The sequence below is a fragment of the Olea europaea genome, chromosome 2 (genome assembly GCF_002742605.1).
Source record: "Olea europaea var. sylvestris chromosome 2, O_europaea_v1, whole genome shotgun sequence".
Taxonomy (NCBI): Eukaryota; Viridiplantae; Streptophyta; class Magnoliopsida; order Lamiales; family Oleaceae; genus Olea; species Olea europaea.
The window spans coordinates 11,202,501-11,220,738 of NC_036238.1; the positions used below are offsets into that span (position 1 = coordinate 11,202,501).

Sequence of the window (18,238 nt, forward strand, 5' to 3'; positions counted from 1 at the left end):
AGCAACCACGTCCCGTTCGTGCCCCGAGAAACAGTAACTTTAACTCATTTAAGTTGTAAGATGGAAATATCATTTAGAAAAATTGAAATATATGACTATTACTTATATTCTAATAAAATAATAGACTCACGTGTGCTTTCATCAACTCTATATTATATAAGCTATGTCATTTCAATTATTCTTTGTCACATTATCATCTTTTTTTATCTTACATACGTAGAGGTCCAAAGTTTGAGGTTGTTGCTTCAAAAATTAATCAAAATATAAAAGAAATCAACAGAATGATACAAGTGACGTTATTGAGAAGAAAACTACCCTTGTGTCGTTCTATTTTTAAGGATGATTATAAATAGACATGGCCCATCTGTTCCTCATGAAACAATAAATTGAACTCATTTAAGTTGTAAGATAAAAATGACATTTACAAAAGTTGAGAAATATGCTCTCTAATGAAAATAATAAAATGTTTGTGCATTCATCAACTTTATATCATATAATCTATGTCATTTGAACTGTTCTTTGTCAATTGATCAACATTTATGTCTTACGTACGTTAGGGATCCAATGCTTATGGTCATTGAGTTGAAAACAAATCAACATATAGAAGAAATCAACAGAACGACTTAAGTAACGTTACCGAGAAGAAAACGACTTTTGTGTCGTTTTATTTTTAAACACGATTATAAATAGTACGCCTCATCCGTGCCTCGAGAAATAACAAGATAAATTTATTTAAGTTCTACATAACAAATAATTGTTGTACTACCCTTTTTTAATATAACGACAATAATGATGTTCTTCACTGCAGATAATGGCTGGAGTGCCATTATCATCTAATAGTTGTAGAAAACAAAAATACTGTACGTACGAAAATCAGTAAGTTGAAAATGTCATTCCATATTATATTCAATAAGAAAAGTACATGTACATGAGATTTGTAAAAATACATATCTTGTGTCTTCAAATGCAGTTGAAATTTCAATGTTAAACGAACATCCAAAAATAGATGATTTTCTTGAATTTATTATTATTATTATTATTATTATTATTATTTTGGTTTTGGCAATTGAAACAAATTTCATTCTCAATACCAGTAAATTTTATCCCTTTAATTGACAATTTTCATGTAAAACAAAGACAAACAGACACCAAATGACACTTTAATTTAAACATTTTTCATATGAAAAATTATACAAATCAAAAACAATAATTTATAATTCATAGTAAAACAATTTCCCATCAATTCAATTCCCTAAAATTCATTTTATTTCTACCCAAATTCCAATTTTGCAATCAAACGGACCCTTAATGTCTTTTTCAACGGTGGGGATATTTATGACATTTGACATTGTTTATCTGTGGTATTTTACAATTGGAGGCTATTTGACCAAGAATTCTTGGAAGCATATTATTTAACCAAATAAATGGTTTGACTGGGCTATTTAACCAATTCTCCTCATGTTTTTCACATTTACATCCTTAATACCACGTTAGACATTAGTCTTTAGGTAATGCATTTTATACAAATTGCCTTGTGAACTTTCTTGCCCATTTATAAAGAGCCAATTCAGTCCATCTTACTGAGCCTAAGCACCTGTGGGAAAGAAATCAAGGATTGAATGGTGGAAATGATCTAAGCTTCTAATGGCCTTTTGTGTCACTGTCTCTACAACTTGAAATTCGGTAACCCATTGTTTTAACTATTCATCTCGTAATGTGTCAATGGCTCGATATAGTTGAATACCGTTTTTACTGATTCCATATTAATATAGAATTATTCCATATGTACCGAATGAGGGTACCAAATGGTGTGCCCCCTCACAATGCATGCGGGCTCCACATGAATTTAAAAATGTCAACATGTGGTCCCCACCCCTGTTGTGAGTAGTAGATCAAAGATTCGACAAAAAAATTCAGTACGTGTAGCATTGTCCATTAAAATATATGAATCGAATGCATTGAGGAATACAATGGAAGAAATCATAGAAATGTCTAAATATTACAAAACGAACCACCTTATTTAAAGGGCAGTGAAAGGAAAGATCACATCGTATTAAATGGTAGTTTAACAAGCAACCAAACCAACGCAATGCAAAATCCATCCACTTTCAAGCAGTTGTGTGAGCCTTTTAAGTGGGGAAAGATTGAGGTAAATATATGATAGCTAGAGCGTGGGAGGAGAGCGCTTCACTCAAAAGTGGACTGTGTAGGAATAGATCACATATTCAAAAGTTCATTTGGTCGTATGATCAAACGAACTGTAAGAATTTCACACGTTAAACCTTGTCGCCTCTTCGACTTGGACTGTGCTGCAGTTACAAAACTGTAGCTTCACAAAAGGGTACTATATTACTCACAGTAAGGAGGCTAGAAAAAAATTTTTGACATTTTTTATTCATTGCTGGAGCCCACATGTGTGACTATCTAGTGCAATTCTATGGACAAATTTTCTGTACAAGTGTCTTTTCCCCTTCAACTAAGATCTCTAAAAAAAACCTACATAAAAGCGGATAATATGAACTCAAAAATTATATGGAGTTTTGCTAATTGTTTAACCTCCTCAGAAGAGCAGAGCCCACGACCAATAAAAACAGCTCCAGAAAAATATTATAATTGTACAGTACGCGCTAGAGATAATGAGTAGAAACTTCTATAGATTTATTATCTCATAATTCAACTTGACGAGTAGAGAATCGAAGTGTGATCGATAAAAGAGCTTTTGAAACTCAATGTGTCACAACGAGAGGTATTGTCTCCACCTTTTCAAGTAGGAATCATCTCTCAAGTGTCATGACCCTCCACTCGGTACCATGATGATATCAACAAAATGTAGAAATGCTTCAAGGTTTTAGCACAGAGAGACGTTAGAAGCAGTCTCAGCTCCTTTTAAACTTCAAATGATCCAAGCAAAACATCTAACATCAACTTAAAACTCCAAAAGCCTTGCAAAATGGATAACGTCTTACAAACCATAATTCAATGCAATACAACCAAATTCCACAAAAGATACAAATCATGTTTCAAAGATTCAGTTGGTTAAATAATTCAGTTCGACAAACAAATTAATAACTAAGCATCATCAACGTTGAGAACGCGCTTAACAATAGAACATGACCCTCTTCACATTATCTCTAAGCTGAGGCAGGGGTCTAACAGCAGCATGTGCTGCAGCTGACCTTGTACTCCTTGGCCCTGGACCAGCACCTCGACCAGCAGCCCCACTTGTCATTGACCCGCTGTCCGATGTATCCGGCTCCATGTAGAAGCGTGCACGAAAAGCAGCCAAATGGGCATAATATGCAGGAGGCACTGTCAAGTATAAGAATAATAAGATCAACAGTAATACACAGCCCCTATTTGGTGGGAATTAAAATCAGATTTTCAGTAAAATTTTATAAGAGTTGACGAAATATGTGGTTGAAAAGTTGTGGAACCCATGAAAAATGTGGTTAAAATTAATTGTTAAATTTAACTTAGATTAAAATCTGAATTTTATTCAGTACCAAGCAGGGGCATTGTTTATACACGGGGAAGAAAAAAATAAAAATAAAAATAATTGTGGAAAGCCACTGAAAAGAAGCCTACCAATGGAAACAGAGCGTGTGCACCTCGCATATCTACAAAAGATGAAAATGAAACGAATAAGCAATCATACCTCAATATGCTTGTTTGGTAGGTGGTATTATTCAGCTTGGAATAGTTTATTGTACTGTCTGATCCAATCCAGCAAAAAACATATGCTAAGAATTCATAAGAATGGAGGACAAGCACTTACGTGTAGCAAAGGTTATTGGTAAGTGACTGAAGAGCATCAGCATTGAATTTGTTTTCATCCCATAGGACATGGTAATGAGCTGGCCGGCTTGTACCCTGCAGTCAAATGGATCCTAATAAGCAGTCCATCAAGAAGAATGTAAATTTCCAATTAGGTAGAAGTATGGAGAGAGACCTGTATCCCAGCGTGGCTACAGAGGTAGAAGTCGAACTCGGTAGGGTGGCAGATTTTAGAATCTACGACAGTGCCTGAAAATTTTATAGAAATAAGAAAAAGGAACGGCATTTTAATAATTAGTCAACCATGAAAAAATATAACTAACAGAAATCAAGTCGAAATGTATACCGGGGAGTATATTTCCACTTCGATCAACTGCACGCCTGTCGTTATGGTTATTGGGAAACAACCTAGTATGATGACGTTTCTGAACCACAACAAAAGTAACAGTGGGCTGATAGTTTGGTTCCAAAGATGCACATGCCTGAATCGGGTTGAACAAAAGTAGCAGACAAATATTGGAGTTAGCTTTCAAATGTATAACCTTAAAATCGTAAATCAATTCTCAAACACCTAAATGACAACGCAAGAAATCTACAAGGAAATTTACCTTACGGATTGCATCGAGTTCATAAAGCAACACTTGATAAAACTGCCCTTCACTGACACCGTCCCTGGAAAGGGAGAAGACATGGTGACGGGAAAGAAAAGAGACGTGGAGACAGTAGAACTGTAGAAGGGATATTCACAGGACACAAGACAGAATAATAGAAACGTTATTCAATAACACCTGTAGAAGATAATTCGTTGTGGCTTCTGTCCAGTTGCTCTACGGAAAGAAATAAGCAGTTCTCTGAATAACAGAAGCACAAAGATGATCACAAAAAGGTTGGATTGCAATTCCCAATAATTTTAAATCAGACGCTCGCTATATTGCTAGAATGCACCAACATCCCTAGGCCAGCGAGTCCGACACAAACCCGTTGCTGACACGTGTAAGAATCACCAAGTGGCATGTCAAAATTATCTTTGATTTTTACAATTAGACACATCACTAACACATTGCAATCAGACACCCACAAAATGAAGTAGCATGTCCAAGATATTTTTTTGATTCTGAATAGTTGAACAAGTTGCTCACACATTGCCAACACACTAGGAGATAAACCGACACATCCTCGATGAGTGTCAAAAACCCCAGGTGGCATGTCCTAATTATTTTTGGTTTTGTAAGGCTGGACATGCCACCGACACATTAGGGATACATTATCCACATGCTGGAATTATGAAAAACAAATTTACTTTACTATATAAAAAGAAAAATTAGCCTGTAATAATGCGTCAGCATAGTTTTGAGAAATTTTGTGCTGGCGTCAGTGTCGAGTCATGTCTAAACACTCGTTTTCATGTCGGTGCTTTTTAGCTATATTGTAAAAAAGAATCAAGAAACTTTTATTTCTAGGCGTTTGCATACTTGATCATGCCACCAGTCATAGTGCCTCTAACCGGATCTTGCCAAGTTTTATACAAATCTTGAATCAACTCTTGCCTATGGGCTTGAGCACAGACCAAACCTGCATATTTTGTAACTTCCGGCCAATCTTGGGAAGCAACAACCTGAAAAGAAATGCTAGTAATCATAAGACGTCTCAACCGAGAAAAAGAAACATTAGAGGTCTCCAACTTGAAGTGGTCAAATAAAGCATCCTACAGCAGCAATGGATGGGCTAGAGTCCTCGCCAGGGTGGGGATGGGTAACATCAGCACCAAAAATGATAGTAGGCCGATCACTGACGAGGGGTATGCGCCTAGAGATGGCATCAACCAGCACTGTGTTTCTCCCTCCAACCTTCACATTAATCTTCAGGGACACATTGGCAAGATACTGTTTGCTCATCTTGTAAACATGCTTCTGCAAACAGCACTGGGAGACAATGCCGAGATCTGTCTCACATATCCGTTTTAGATCACCTGTGCAAACGACAAACGAATAAAAATATCAGTAAAAGAAAACACCATCCACATTCACAAAGAAGTGATGGCATGTATGTTTGAATATTCATCCTTTCGTACCATAGAGAGATCCATTATTATCAGGTAAAATAACAATTAACAAGTCAAGGTCTTTTCCATGGGGATGCAGTTTTGTCATGACATCATGAAACCTAGATTTTAAGACTCTTTCCACCTGATCGGGGCGGCCACTCACAACTGGCAAGAGTGGCTCCGGATTGACAGCCTGTAGTGAAAAACATAAAATCAGAGAGAAATAAGACTAAGAAGTAAAATACTGAAAGACACAACAGAATTCAAACGGCATTACCATGCCAGATGTAATACACATTTGAGCAAGCTCATGGCAAAAAGTGCGTGCCATGCTGTCTTGCACATTGCGGGCAAAGTTAATGCAGATCCAGTTGTTGATTGTGCCACCATTAACCATCCTCTGCATGACATCAACCAAAAAATAAAATTTCCAGAGAAAAATTAACAGTCAAAGCTAAGGTTTTTGAGGAAGCAGAAATATACAAACTCAAATCAAATAATAATTTACCTTCCGTCCATAAAATCTGCCTAACAAGTAAATAAATTACAAATACTTGCTTCCAATAATTAGAAAAAACATGACAGACTGCAATTTAAAGCTATAATGCATGCTAGGCGAGGTCCAAAAAAGAATAAAAAGAAATTAACACCATGTGTAAGTGAAGATGATCAGCAAGTGCTACTACTAAAACTAACAAAAATTTAACACGAGCAATAAGTCTTAATGCCTGATTCACATATTTGCAATTAACGGAAGTTTTCCCTTTTACATAAAACCCCTTGTGTTATTACATGTGCCGTGTTTGACAAATTACCATAAAAAGAAAAACCATTTCAACATGGCAGTTACCTTGTTCATCATATTCCACTGTCCAACTTGGGGCAGACAATCCTTCTCCCGACCCGAATCATGATATTTGAGCTGAAGCATCACAGAATATTAAAACATTCAGACCAAGACAATAGCAATTCAGCAGCAGCAAAGATAAGAGCTGTCAATTACCCAAGGAGCAGGCAAAATGCGAGCTTCAACTTGAGCCAGCTTCTCACTTATTTTAATTCCAAATTCCTTGGCATAAGGGTCCTCAGCATACGCATTATGATGTACAGTCTGACAAGAAAATATATAGATTAGTCACAAGAATGTTACAGATTAAACTGGTTAAGATCATCTAATGGTACTAAAATAGTCGGTTCAAATCCAAACCTAGACAGGTACCTAACTTACTTGGGTCCAAACATGAATAACGTGATAATGACAAGGCTAATTGGCTATGCATCTGTACAACCTACCATACAAGACATTTATAATAACAAATGATATAAAAGCAGCATCAACTACAACTAAAACATGGAATACATACAGTACTATATTCTTCTCCCCATCATTCCATAACCTCCCCACAAAACCTAACTATATGATCGTCTCTATAACAAGCTCAAAACCCAGTAAATTAAATCAAAGAATTGGAAAAAAAGATATATACATTTTTTTGTAAACAAGACCAACCTGAAGAATATCACGCTCCCTCTCATAGGGACGCTGACACGTGACCTTAAGAAGTGCAGTAATCTGCCTCTCATTCAATCTCTTGGAGTACCTCTGGCCTTCTACGATCTTGCAGACCTGGATTATAAAACAATCTTTTAGTACCCTAATCTACGAAATTTAGCTAATTGAGTTACTCCAACACTTTGGCACAGTGCCATACCCATCTCGGGTGGTTCAGAAACGGACACAACTCTCCAAAGCCAAACAAACAAATGTACCGAACACCAGGTGCAACCAAAATTACCAACAAATGACAATATTCTTCTCTCATCTCATATTTTCAGTTATCATATATGCATTATTATTATTATTATTATTTTTTTCAAAATGCATAACTATGACAGTTATATACTATCAAGATCTTTAGAACATACTAAAAAGTCAAACTGAACATACTAAAAAGTCAAACTATCTCCATTATGTTTATGAATGATGTGTCCCTGTATCCATTTCGAAAGTAAAGAATCTTGACCAGGGTCCCAAAATTTGGCAAGCCACATGTCCACCACTCAAATCCATGCACGTGTCCAACTCCCACAGACCATATTTAAGCAGAGCAACAAAGGTAACTAATAAATTAAACACAAACTACTGACCTCCATAGGCAAATAATTTGGCCTCTGCTGATTTCCAACCTGCAGACAAGGCCACTGAGTATGTTGAATGACAAACCCATAGGTCTCCTGAAAGTATTCGACCACATATTTCATTGTGCCCCCTTCATCAACAGGAAACCTAACAAGGCCAGGAAGAAGTATATCAGACAACTGCATAAAGACCTTCTAAATCATGATCATAATAAATTCAATCCAACAGTAGTCGCACATAATGAGAAATTGGTGTCATAAGAGTGCCTAAAGATAGTTGGAACTTTGTTAGGCCAAATCAATTGGCCGAACTACAGATCCACCAAAGGAGGAATCCTAAGCTTCAAGATTAACCAGGTCTTTATTGAAGCTAAAATTATAACTTAATTGACAAACAATTTGCGATCCTTACGTTAATTCTCGCGTAGTTTGCGATGTCAAACCAGAGATGCGGTATTTCCTGCGCATGTTTCCTCGATGCGTAACCTCCACCCTTACTCCTCTAAGTGCTTTCTTGATCTGTGATTTGAATAACATTTATAAAACTAGTTATAGGATGTATCCCTCTTAAGAATACATAAACTATATCAGCTAAATTCAAGAAATGCTTTAGCACACTAGACCTTAACAGATTATGGAAAACTTCATTGTCTTGAAAGAAAGAAATAAAAAAGTCCACCAGGAAACATAACATTTCAGCTGAACTTGGAACTGCTACTTTATGACCAGGGCCAAGGTTACTCCATACTTCATTTTTACCTTAGGGCCCAAACGGTCCCATCAAAACACATAAAAACATGGTCCAAATTCAGCCATCCATTTGTATGAACTTTTGGCCAAGCTGGGCTGAACCCCAATTAAATGACCAATATAAATATTTACAAATAAAAAACATAACACTTACTTTAACATTAGGGTTTAAAACAGGTTTCAAGAAGAGAGCATATAAGATTAGTTGAAATAATCATTTTGATTCTATATTAGATGTTACATAGTTTTCCAACAAAATTGAAAAGAAAAGATGAATCACGGTATTAAATGGGATGAAACAAAATTAGACCAAACAAACACAAGACCAAATCTCAGCAAAATCCAATTTGGGTGTTATTTTCCAGCCCAAACAAGCATGCTCATGTTTGTGTTGGACAACAGACCAAACCACCGTGCTTCCTCACAGCCCAGCCAATCCATATTGAATCAAAGAGAACAAAGTCCATATACAAAGTAAAAATGATAGCTGAATGTATAGTGAGCAGGCTAAATTTGGAAAACAATATTTAAAGCATAAATGCAGCCAAACTGTCTTCATCATATATATGGAGACAGTAAAATATCTGACCTTCACACGATCAGCATCAGACAATGGTCTGGCTGAAACCTCCCTATTCAGAAGCTGTGCGACAAAGTCAATTACAGGTAGTGGCTCGATGAAAGCAGTCGATGACATATCTGCAAAAAAAAGGAAGCAAAAGATCATAGTCAATAACATGGATAGACAAATCAGGATACAAGAAGTGAGTAATTAGTTTCACTCATTAGCAAAACAAAAAAAATTTAACTACTCATTTCCAATAGTACAAAGGAGTTTTTAACAAATACAAAATAAGTTGAATCAACAAGAATCTTGCTTACCAATATTCAGTGACAATCCCATCTGAGTGGGGCGAATACTTTGGTAAAAACCACGCCAACTTTCCAACCCTTCACCAAGAGGCTGTCTTCTCCCTAAATTAGGTGAATAAAATGAGCGACCAACAGGACAATACCTACATGCAATTGAAAAATTAGTTCAAAAGTAAGAAAGGAAATTAATAATATCTGTAAAAGGAATAAAATAGGCAGTAACATGCACCTGCTGGTTGGCAATTCCCGCAGAACAATGTCCAACACCTGAAGAGCCTCTTGGGGAGCATCAGCTTGCCTGCCTTGTAAAAACATCCCTAAATGATGCAAATCAGCACGTGCAGCCAACTTGATTACAACCCTGAACTCCCTCTCCCTTCTGAAACCAACAAAAATATAAAAAATTCATTGCCTTGGAGTCATTATAGGATCCTGAATGGGTAAAAGTAACAGCTAAGATATATTAAGGACCTGGTACCGCCAGGACCATCTTCTTCATCAATAAGCATGATTCTGAATTCCTTTGAGACAAAAGGGAGAGGCCCAGCAGTGTAAAGACTCTTTCTTCCATCATAGGCAGGAAGTCTCTTTCCAAGATGAGATTCCCTATAAAGCTTCACTAATTGCGCCATCACAGCACGGTTGACACCACGGGATGTGACTTCAGGTGTAATAGATACCTATTACTCACAGAGCAGGAATTAGAGTTTAAAACATGACAAAATTATTGGAAGTGGAATATTTACCAAAAAACTGACAAAAAACAGATTTATCCAAAGGCAGATATAACTCACATCATATTGATGCAAATCCTTATCAGGCAGCTCAGCAAAAAAGTGGTTGGCTTTCACAACACACTTGGTGCCAGAGCTACCCTTTCCAGGCCGAAGAGGAAATCTCATTGACTTGCTAGATGCAGGTTGCATTGCTTGGCTTGGAGCCGCTTCTGACTGGATTCCCAGTTGCTCGATCTGCTCCGTCACTTCTGAAGGTGTTGGCTCAGGTGACTGTGATGAAGAGCCAGCCTCCACATAAGTGCCTGCAGGACTGCCATATGGCACCGGCGTGGTGGTCACTGTGGCTTGATATGGAGCCTGCATAGCTTGGTGCAGCTCGGGAGCTGGTGGCCTAGACGGCCCACCTGCAGGTGCCACAGATCCACGGCCAATTGCAATGCCACCGCGACGCTGAGGTGGTGGTCCTCGCTGATATTGCTGACTGCCCTGACCCTGCTGATATTCAGGAGACGCTCCATGATGTGGCTGTGGAGGAATTCTGCCACCCCCACCACGCCCACCGTACCCTCCACGCTGGGGTCCCCATCTTCCTGCACCTTGTTGTGGTAGCTGTTGTTCCGGTGGGTTTTGGGCACCACCACGTCCTCCTCTAGTTTCCTGAGACTCTGAGCTTTCACCGCCACCAGGAAGTTCAGTTCGCCTCTTCCTCACCATGGTATAACCTACACAGTGAGATCAATAGAAATTACTAAACATGAGTGCTTTGAAAACGTGCAGTTCCTGATAAATAACAGGCTAGATTATGCAACCAAAAAAAAAAAAAGAAGGTGGTTTCAATTTTAAGGCAGAAGCATAAATTTGCCTCTACACCCAAAAAATAAATAAATAAAGAACTCATGGATGTGTGAAACCACTCGAAAATAAATGCAACGCTGTCCAAACTAAATGTAAACCTAACAAAATTAGTTACAAAACAAAGTACATGACAGATCAGATAAACAGGACAAATTAAACCACAGCTGCTTCAATACAACTCGTATCAAACCAAACCAAATCTGCTTAAAAGACAGATGACAGCACCAAAACTGGAATAGACAATTGGAACGTAAACAGGCTAATATCCTTAAGAATAGATTGAGGAACGTGTAGGAGAAAACAACCCTCTGCAAACACACGTTAATGAAATCAAACGGGCAAAAAAGTACGTTTCTTAAATTACAGAAAATTCTTTCATTATAAAACATTTTCCAATCTTTTGATTAACCATAATAAGTCTAGTTTTTCCAAATCTACCTACCATAATTACAGACGATAAGACAGTTCAAAAGAAATTTAAGATATATAACAGAAAATATAACCATTAATTTCTACAAAATGATGTTAATCAAACAATCCGGAAATTTACAAGCAAAATTAATATTTCCAACATACAATTTGGAAAATGTGGATTTTAAGAATTCCAAAAATGGCATAAGAAACACCACCAAAAATTACCAAACAATTACATAACGCAGTTACCAAAAATGATTAGGAAAAAAAAGTGAGCACAAGCGTAGTGAGTCAAAATTGTTAAAAGGAACAAAATAAAACCTAAAAGCAAAGAAACAAAACATTTCACAACCCATACAAAAGAGAAATAAAAATAAATTGAAGAAAAATCCTTCAAAAACGTAGAAGAAACACAAAAAACGAGAATAAAAACATTAAACAGCTTGAAAACCTTCGTTCAGAAAACATCATAAAAACCTACTTCCTAGCCTAGAAACTTAGTTCAGCAAAAATCTAAGATCTGATCATCGTCAAATAAAACTATCAAAAACATTATAAAAAAAACTCAGATCTAACTAGATCTAACATTTAAACGAACAAACATAGGTCTAAACAGCACAAAACCTTACTACTTTTTACTAAAATGCTAGTCAAATAGATCAAACCTTCAATTTTAACGTAACATTTTATTCAACACAACTTTTATTCATTTTTCAACCACACATTTGAAGAACGCACCAAATTTTATCACCCTTTTTTTTTTTTTTGGCTAAAAAAAATGTCAATCAAGTATAAACAAAAACCCCAATTTTATTTTTATTTTTTTTTACCTGAAAACCGGTACCGTGAAACTTCTTCCCTACAAGAACTCCAGAACTCACCACTCCAGCTGATATACGAGAGACGGAGAGAAAAACTACGCAAAATGAAAAGAAACGCTGATGAGACTTTTGTGAGAGCCTGACTATATAGTGAGAGAGAGAGGAGAGAAAAAGGACAAATAATGAGGAGGCGAGGAGTTCCACAAACTCCCACTGGAGTTGGAAGAATATACGATAATACCCTCCGTTGATGAAATGGCACGGGTGTGGGACCCAAAGAGATGCTGACGTGGAGATAAGAAAGACGTTGACTGGCTGATTATGAATTGGCGTCAACCTTGAGACATTGACCGTACGGAATGATGACGTGGCAAGAACACTTCATCAAGTTATTTAAACCCTGTTTGGCACCCATTTTTATCAAAATGCATTTTTCTCTCTCTTCTTTTCAACCACACATTCTTTATTAAAATAATATTACACGTAAATCAAAAACTTTTTCTTATTTTTCAACCACACATTTCCCATCAATTTACTATTCAAAAATGCATTTTCACATTAAAATTCCTACCAAACACCACTTTATTATGTAGCACACACTTAAAGCGTGTTTGTTAAGTTAGTACTCCGCGATTAGACGAGACCATCCAATGATTCCAATCTACACTGCGAGTACGAAGTTAATTCTCTAGAAAATTCTAGATTTTCAGATGACTATTAATATTCTACTTTAATTTCGAAACTATTAAAATTAAAATTCACCGACTATAATTTCAAAAGTAAAAAATCATTATTAGCTATTGCAAATTCTTGATTTGTTATTTTATTATTTTTTCTATTTTGTTGATTTAAATCACGTATTACGTATTTGTTGGAGAGATTATTTGAAGTGAAAATTAATTTTTTTTTTAGAGGATGTGTGATTAAAAATTAGAAATAGGTTATGAGTCCACATATAGTGCATATTTGGTATTAATTTTTCACCGTAAAACGTCAATTTTTTATTGTTATTTCATTATTCAAATCGTCATTTTTGACTTTTTTTCTCACGGGTAATAACCACTTTTCTCTCCAGCGGTCAAAAAATCAATTCTCAAAATAACTAGCGAACAAGCCTATAAACTTATTTTTATTGAAAAATATGTAATTGAAAATGTGCTCCAAACAAACATTATATATGCATTAATGGTGTGTAAGTCCTATTACAAAATCTCGATTTTTTCATATTAAGATTTTACTTGGCCCCTGTTTGGTATTAATTTAAATCAAAGTCAAATAATTAATATTAACTACATTTTTCATGGATCCCACAACTTTTCAATCACGTATTTTGATAACTTCTATCAAATCTAATTTTAATTTCCACCAAACAGCAGCTTGATAATAAATAAAAACATATGCCTTAATGTTCTATTAGATTCCTAATTTTTCTATTAGTTTGGTAAGTCCAAAAGTAGTGATAATAGCAGGATACGAATTTTGATTTTCCATTGATCCATTAGTAATTTTAAAATTTTCATGAATTTAATTCAATTCACTTATTAAGATACACATTGATGATATAATTTAATTCAATTCAATTCAATTCATTTATTAATTATACACATTGATGATAGGTCCAAAAGGTTGGTCGTATCATAACTAAATATTACAAACCATTGATTTTGCATTAATTCTTTTCAAATATGTCTATAATTAGTCACCAACTAGATGGTTTGCGATAGATATATAAATCTATTAAAAATATCGCGACAACACATGATTGATCTCAAATATTTTCGATCTGCAATGACTTTTATGATAAGTTATCTAACGAATTTCGTCTAAATTTTTTTATATTTAATTACGATGTTATATATGGATTGTGTTTGATCTCGATTTTATATTCAATTATAAGTGAAAGATGATTTTAATATTATTTAAAACACGTCTGGCTGACTGTATAAAGTTAGAAGTTGTTGGTCCTATTTCGTTCCCATCAACAAAAATTCATTAAGATTACACAACAAGCAATTTGTTGTGAAGCGAAGCAATAATTGCGTATTATAACACATATATTGATTTAACAATGCACTATTTTCTGTCGATTGCCAAATTGCATTTAAAATTATCAACTTTTTGCTTTCATGTTTTCTTTGATTCAATAATTGAATGTATGTTGAGAGCCTACCACTCATCTTATTACCACTAAAATTTATTAAATTGCATAAATAACTTTTTTACAACATAATTGGAAAAAATAGAGAATAAGTTTTAAAAACATGTCGAAATTATCATTGCCAAGTATATTGCAAAATATAATGAAGAAATTACGATAAAATACTCCGACACTTAAACCCAAATTACGGTGCAAAATATAAGTTGTATTGATCGATCCATGATCTCGTTTGGCCCCCATTCTTGCCAAATTTTAATGATTGAAATAGTGTTTTTTTTTAAATATATGGTTGAAAAAGAATATAAAATCTTTGATTTGCGTGTAATATTATTTTATAAAAAATTGTGTGGTTGAAAATAAGAGAGAGAAAAAGAATAAGAATGGAGACCAAACGGGGCTATATTTGATTCAGTACTATTTAGTGAAAATTAAAATCAGATTTTGATATGTTTTGGTAAAAAAAAAAATTGATAAAATGTGTGGTTTAAAAATTATGAATTCCATGAAATATTTGGTTATTATTAATTTGTCGACTTAACTTAGATTAAATTCTAAATTTAATTTTTACCAAATAGGAAAATGAAAGATGATTTGAGATTATTTAAAATTCGATTGACTGACTGTATAAAATTAGAATTAATCCTAATTAATTTTATTTATTAATTGGTCATGTTCACACAAAACGTTTCATAGACAGAAGCAATTATTGCGTATTATAACATATTAATTTAACAATGACTTTTCGTGTGTTTTCTTTGATGCAATAATTAATAAGTAATATGAGGTCCATATCCTACAACTCCTTATTATCACTTTCTATTTGGTATGGATTAAATTTTAAATTTAAATTTTAAGTTAAAGTCAAAAATTAATTATAATCACATATTTTATGATTTACAACTTTTAAATCACATATTTCATCAATTTTTATCAAAATTTACTAAAAAAAAAAATTTTAATTTCATCCAACAAAGTTTAAATTTTATTAAATTGCAAGAAATAGAGAATAAATTAAAAAAATCCCATATTTTATGCTGCATATTGTCATGAAGAAACATGTACCTTCGATTGATAGAATCTTGAGATGAACACTTAAAATTTTAATATCTTAAAAATCTTAAAATATTTTCTCACTATAAATATTACTAGCTATATTTAACTGATTTTACTCCTTTCAGAACAATAGATATTAAGGCTCCGTTTGATACACATTAATGTAAAAATCAGAATGAAAAATATAATCGTTATGGACCCCACACATGAGATAAAAAGTCAAATATGGTGACTTGATGTGATGGATAACGGTCATATTTTTTATTTTAATTGACAAATAATGAAAAACAAACGAGGGCTAAGCCCCTATCTGATAACCATTATTAGAATATTCTTTTTTTGACACTCATTTTCAACCACACTTTCACGTAATAAAATATTTTGCACGTAAATTCAAAATTTATTTCCATTTTTTAGCTTGTGTTTAGTTGCCATTTTCATTTTCATTTTCATTTTCATTTGTAGACGAATCCTAACCGTTACACAGTAAAAATGCAGGCGCATTTAATGTCCATCAGAAATGAAATTACATTTTTACCCTTTTTCGCATTTATTTCAAGGTAAGGAGGGGGCATTTTCAGGAAATTTCCATGCTATTGAGTCCAAAAAAGGGGGCTGTGTATGGGCCCACTTACCGTTTCAACGGGCAAAAGTATTCTGAAAATGTTGTGAAAGTGGATACCAAACACAAACTTAATAACAAATTCTCTTAAGGACTCGTTTGGTACCCATTTTCTTCAAAATGTATTTTTTTCTTTCTTCTTTTCAACCACACATATTTTATTAAAATAATATTACATGTAAATAAAAAACGTTTCCTTATTTTTCAACCACACATTTTTCATCAATTTACTATTCTAAAATGCTTTTTACATAAAAATGACTCTCAAACACCTCCTACATATGACGATTCAAAATATTATTTTGACCAAATAGTGACCATCAAAACGACTTTGAGTTTATTAGTTACTATCCTATAAAATAATAGTTTGGACGTTGGAGTTCTCTTTCTTGCTTACTCGGAATTCGACTGATTGTGTCCTATGCACAGTGAATTATTGTCCTCTTTTTAGACTTCTAGTACCCATTCCCTACTTTCATTCCTATTTTATTATGGAAAAGCACTTTGTGTGAATAAATCAAAATTACTTTATTTTTAGAAATATACATATATAGTTTTTTATGGAGTTATTTAAAGCACTTTTTAATTTTTTTTTTCTTTCTATGTAATTTTTTTTCCTCACCACTATCTCTAGTCTTGGTTTATATATGGTGATGGTGACTGTAAAGAACAGGCATGACTTTTGAAAGAAAATAAATTTTACATATAATATGCATTTTCCTTTTTATAGATGAGCAAACAAGTGGCTTTGCCTACTAGAAGAGCACATCACTTGGTAGGTTTCTTGAATTTGACTTGTCATTTTGCCCCATGACTATGGTCTAAACAATGGTGTAATGTCAAAAATGGGAAGGAAAAAAAAAAGGAATAAATCTAAAAAAAAATTTATTTACGATAAAAATTGAAGTGAAAAAAAAGGATTTTCAAATAAATTGTGCCAAACAAACGCTAAATATTTACTAATTTCAAAATTAAGAATTTCAACTCCTGTGGAGGTTTTCGAATTACTACGTGATACGCGCATACAATAAAATGCTCAGTGCACTCTTTTACATATTGTGTTGAAGGTGTTTTGGTTTTATTAGTACCCGAATTACATTATTATCCAGTGCTTATTCTCTTTTATTCAACCGTATAGATTTATACAATATATTGAGGGGGGATTTAAGGCGTGTTATTTATTCAACAATTTTTTGGAGAAACTGGAGAGGTTATGGACATAATATGAAGTATATGATTGTACAAATAAAAATGAGATTAAAAGTAAAGAATGAAATTGCCAGAGGAACTGAGTGTTTTATCGACAATCAATAAAAAAGAATAATATAATTTCAACAATAATGATTCCCCTAAATTGAATAGACGAACCACATATTTATAGGGACATACCAAACCCTAAATTACCATAAAGATGGAAATAGTATCAAAAATAATGTGGGATAAAGGAAATAATATTTTTTTAATAAAATTATGTGAAATAAATGAGATAATATTTTCCAATAAAATCACGTAAAAATAAAAAAATAATATTTTCCAAAAAATACAAGGTGCAACGAACGAATCTCCAAAATTACTTTATCTTTTGGAATATACATATATAGATGGATTTTTTCTATCCAAAATAGGGCGTTGAACTATTCCAAGAAACCTTTCTTATGAAGTTATTTAACACACTTTTAAATTTTTTCTTTCTATGTATTTTTTTTCCCTCACCACCATCTCTTGCCTTGGTTTATATCTGGAGACGGTGACTGTAAAGTACAGGCATGACTTTTGAAAGAAAATAAATTTTGGTCATGCCTGCCAGAAGAGCACATGTTAGGTTTCTTGAATTTGATTTGTCATTTTGACCTATGACTGTCGTCTAAACTATGCTGTAATATCAAAATGGGAAGGTAAAAAAATTGAAAGGTCATTGGGCCACGTACAAAATAAATTTATAAAAAAAATGTACGATAAAAAATGAAGTCAAAATTTTTCTTTTAACTAATCGTGGGT

General features: G+C 34.0%; 1 protein-coding gene across 1 annotated transcript; it reads right to left on the reverse strand.

The window, feature by feature from the left end:
• Positions 1–2,916: 2,916 nt before the first annotated feature.
• On the reverse strand, positions 2,917–12,567 carry LOC111410810 (protein argonaute 1-like). Its single transcript, XM_023041368.1, has 22 exons — positions 12,417–12,567; positions 10,375–11,039; positions 10,052–10,260; positions 9,810–9,959; positions 9,590–9,723; positions 9,297–9,406; positions 8,370–8,476; positions 7,967–8,105; positions 7,329–7,445; positions 6,822–6,929; positions 6,669–6,740; positions 6,096–6,218; positions 5,846–6,011; positions 5,484–5,743; positions 5,247–5,389; positions 4,563–4,625; positions 4,383–4,446; positions 4,121–4,256; positions 3,950–4,023; positions 3,776–3,870; positions 3,586–3,617; positions 2,917–3,309 (listed from the first exon to the last, which is right to left on the reverse strand). The coding sequence occupies exons 2-22, from the start codon at positions 11,029–11,031 to the stop codon at positions 3,098–3,100; spliced, it is 3,171 nt and encodes a 1,056-aa protein (XP_022897136.1). The 5' UTR covers positions 11,032–11,039; positions 12,417–12,567; the 3' UTR covers positions 2,917–3,097.
• Positions 12,568–18,238: the final 5,671 nt, after the last annotated feature.

Coding starts and splice junctions, on each gene's coding strand:
- LOC111410810 (XM_023041368.1), bottom strand. CDS start 11,031: ATGGTGAGGAAGAGGCGAACTGAACTTCCTGGTGGCGGTGAAAGCTCA. Junction 6,219..6,668: donor AGTGGAATATGATGAACAAG/GTAACTGCCATG, acceptor GATGTCATGCAG/AGGATGGTTAATGGTGGCAC. Junction 4,257..4,382: donor AACTCGATGCAATCCGTAAG/GTAAATTTCCTT, acceptor AACCCGATTCAG/GCATGTGCATCTTTGGAACC.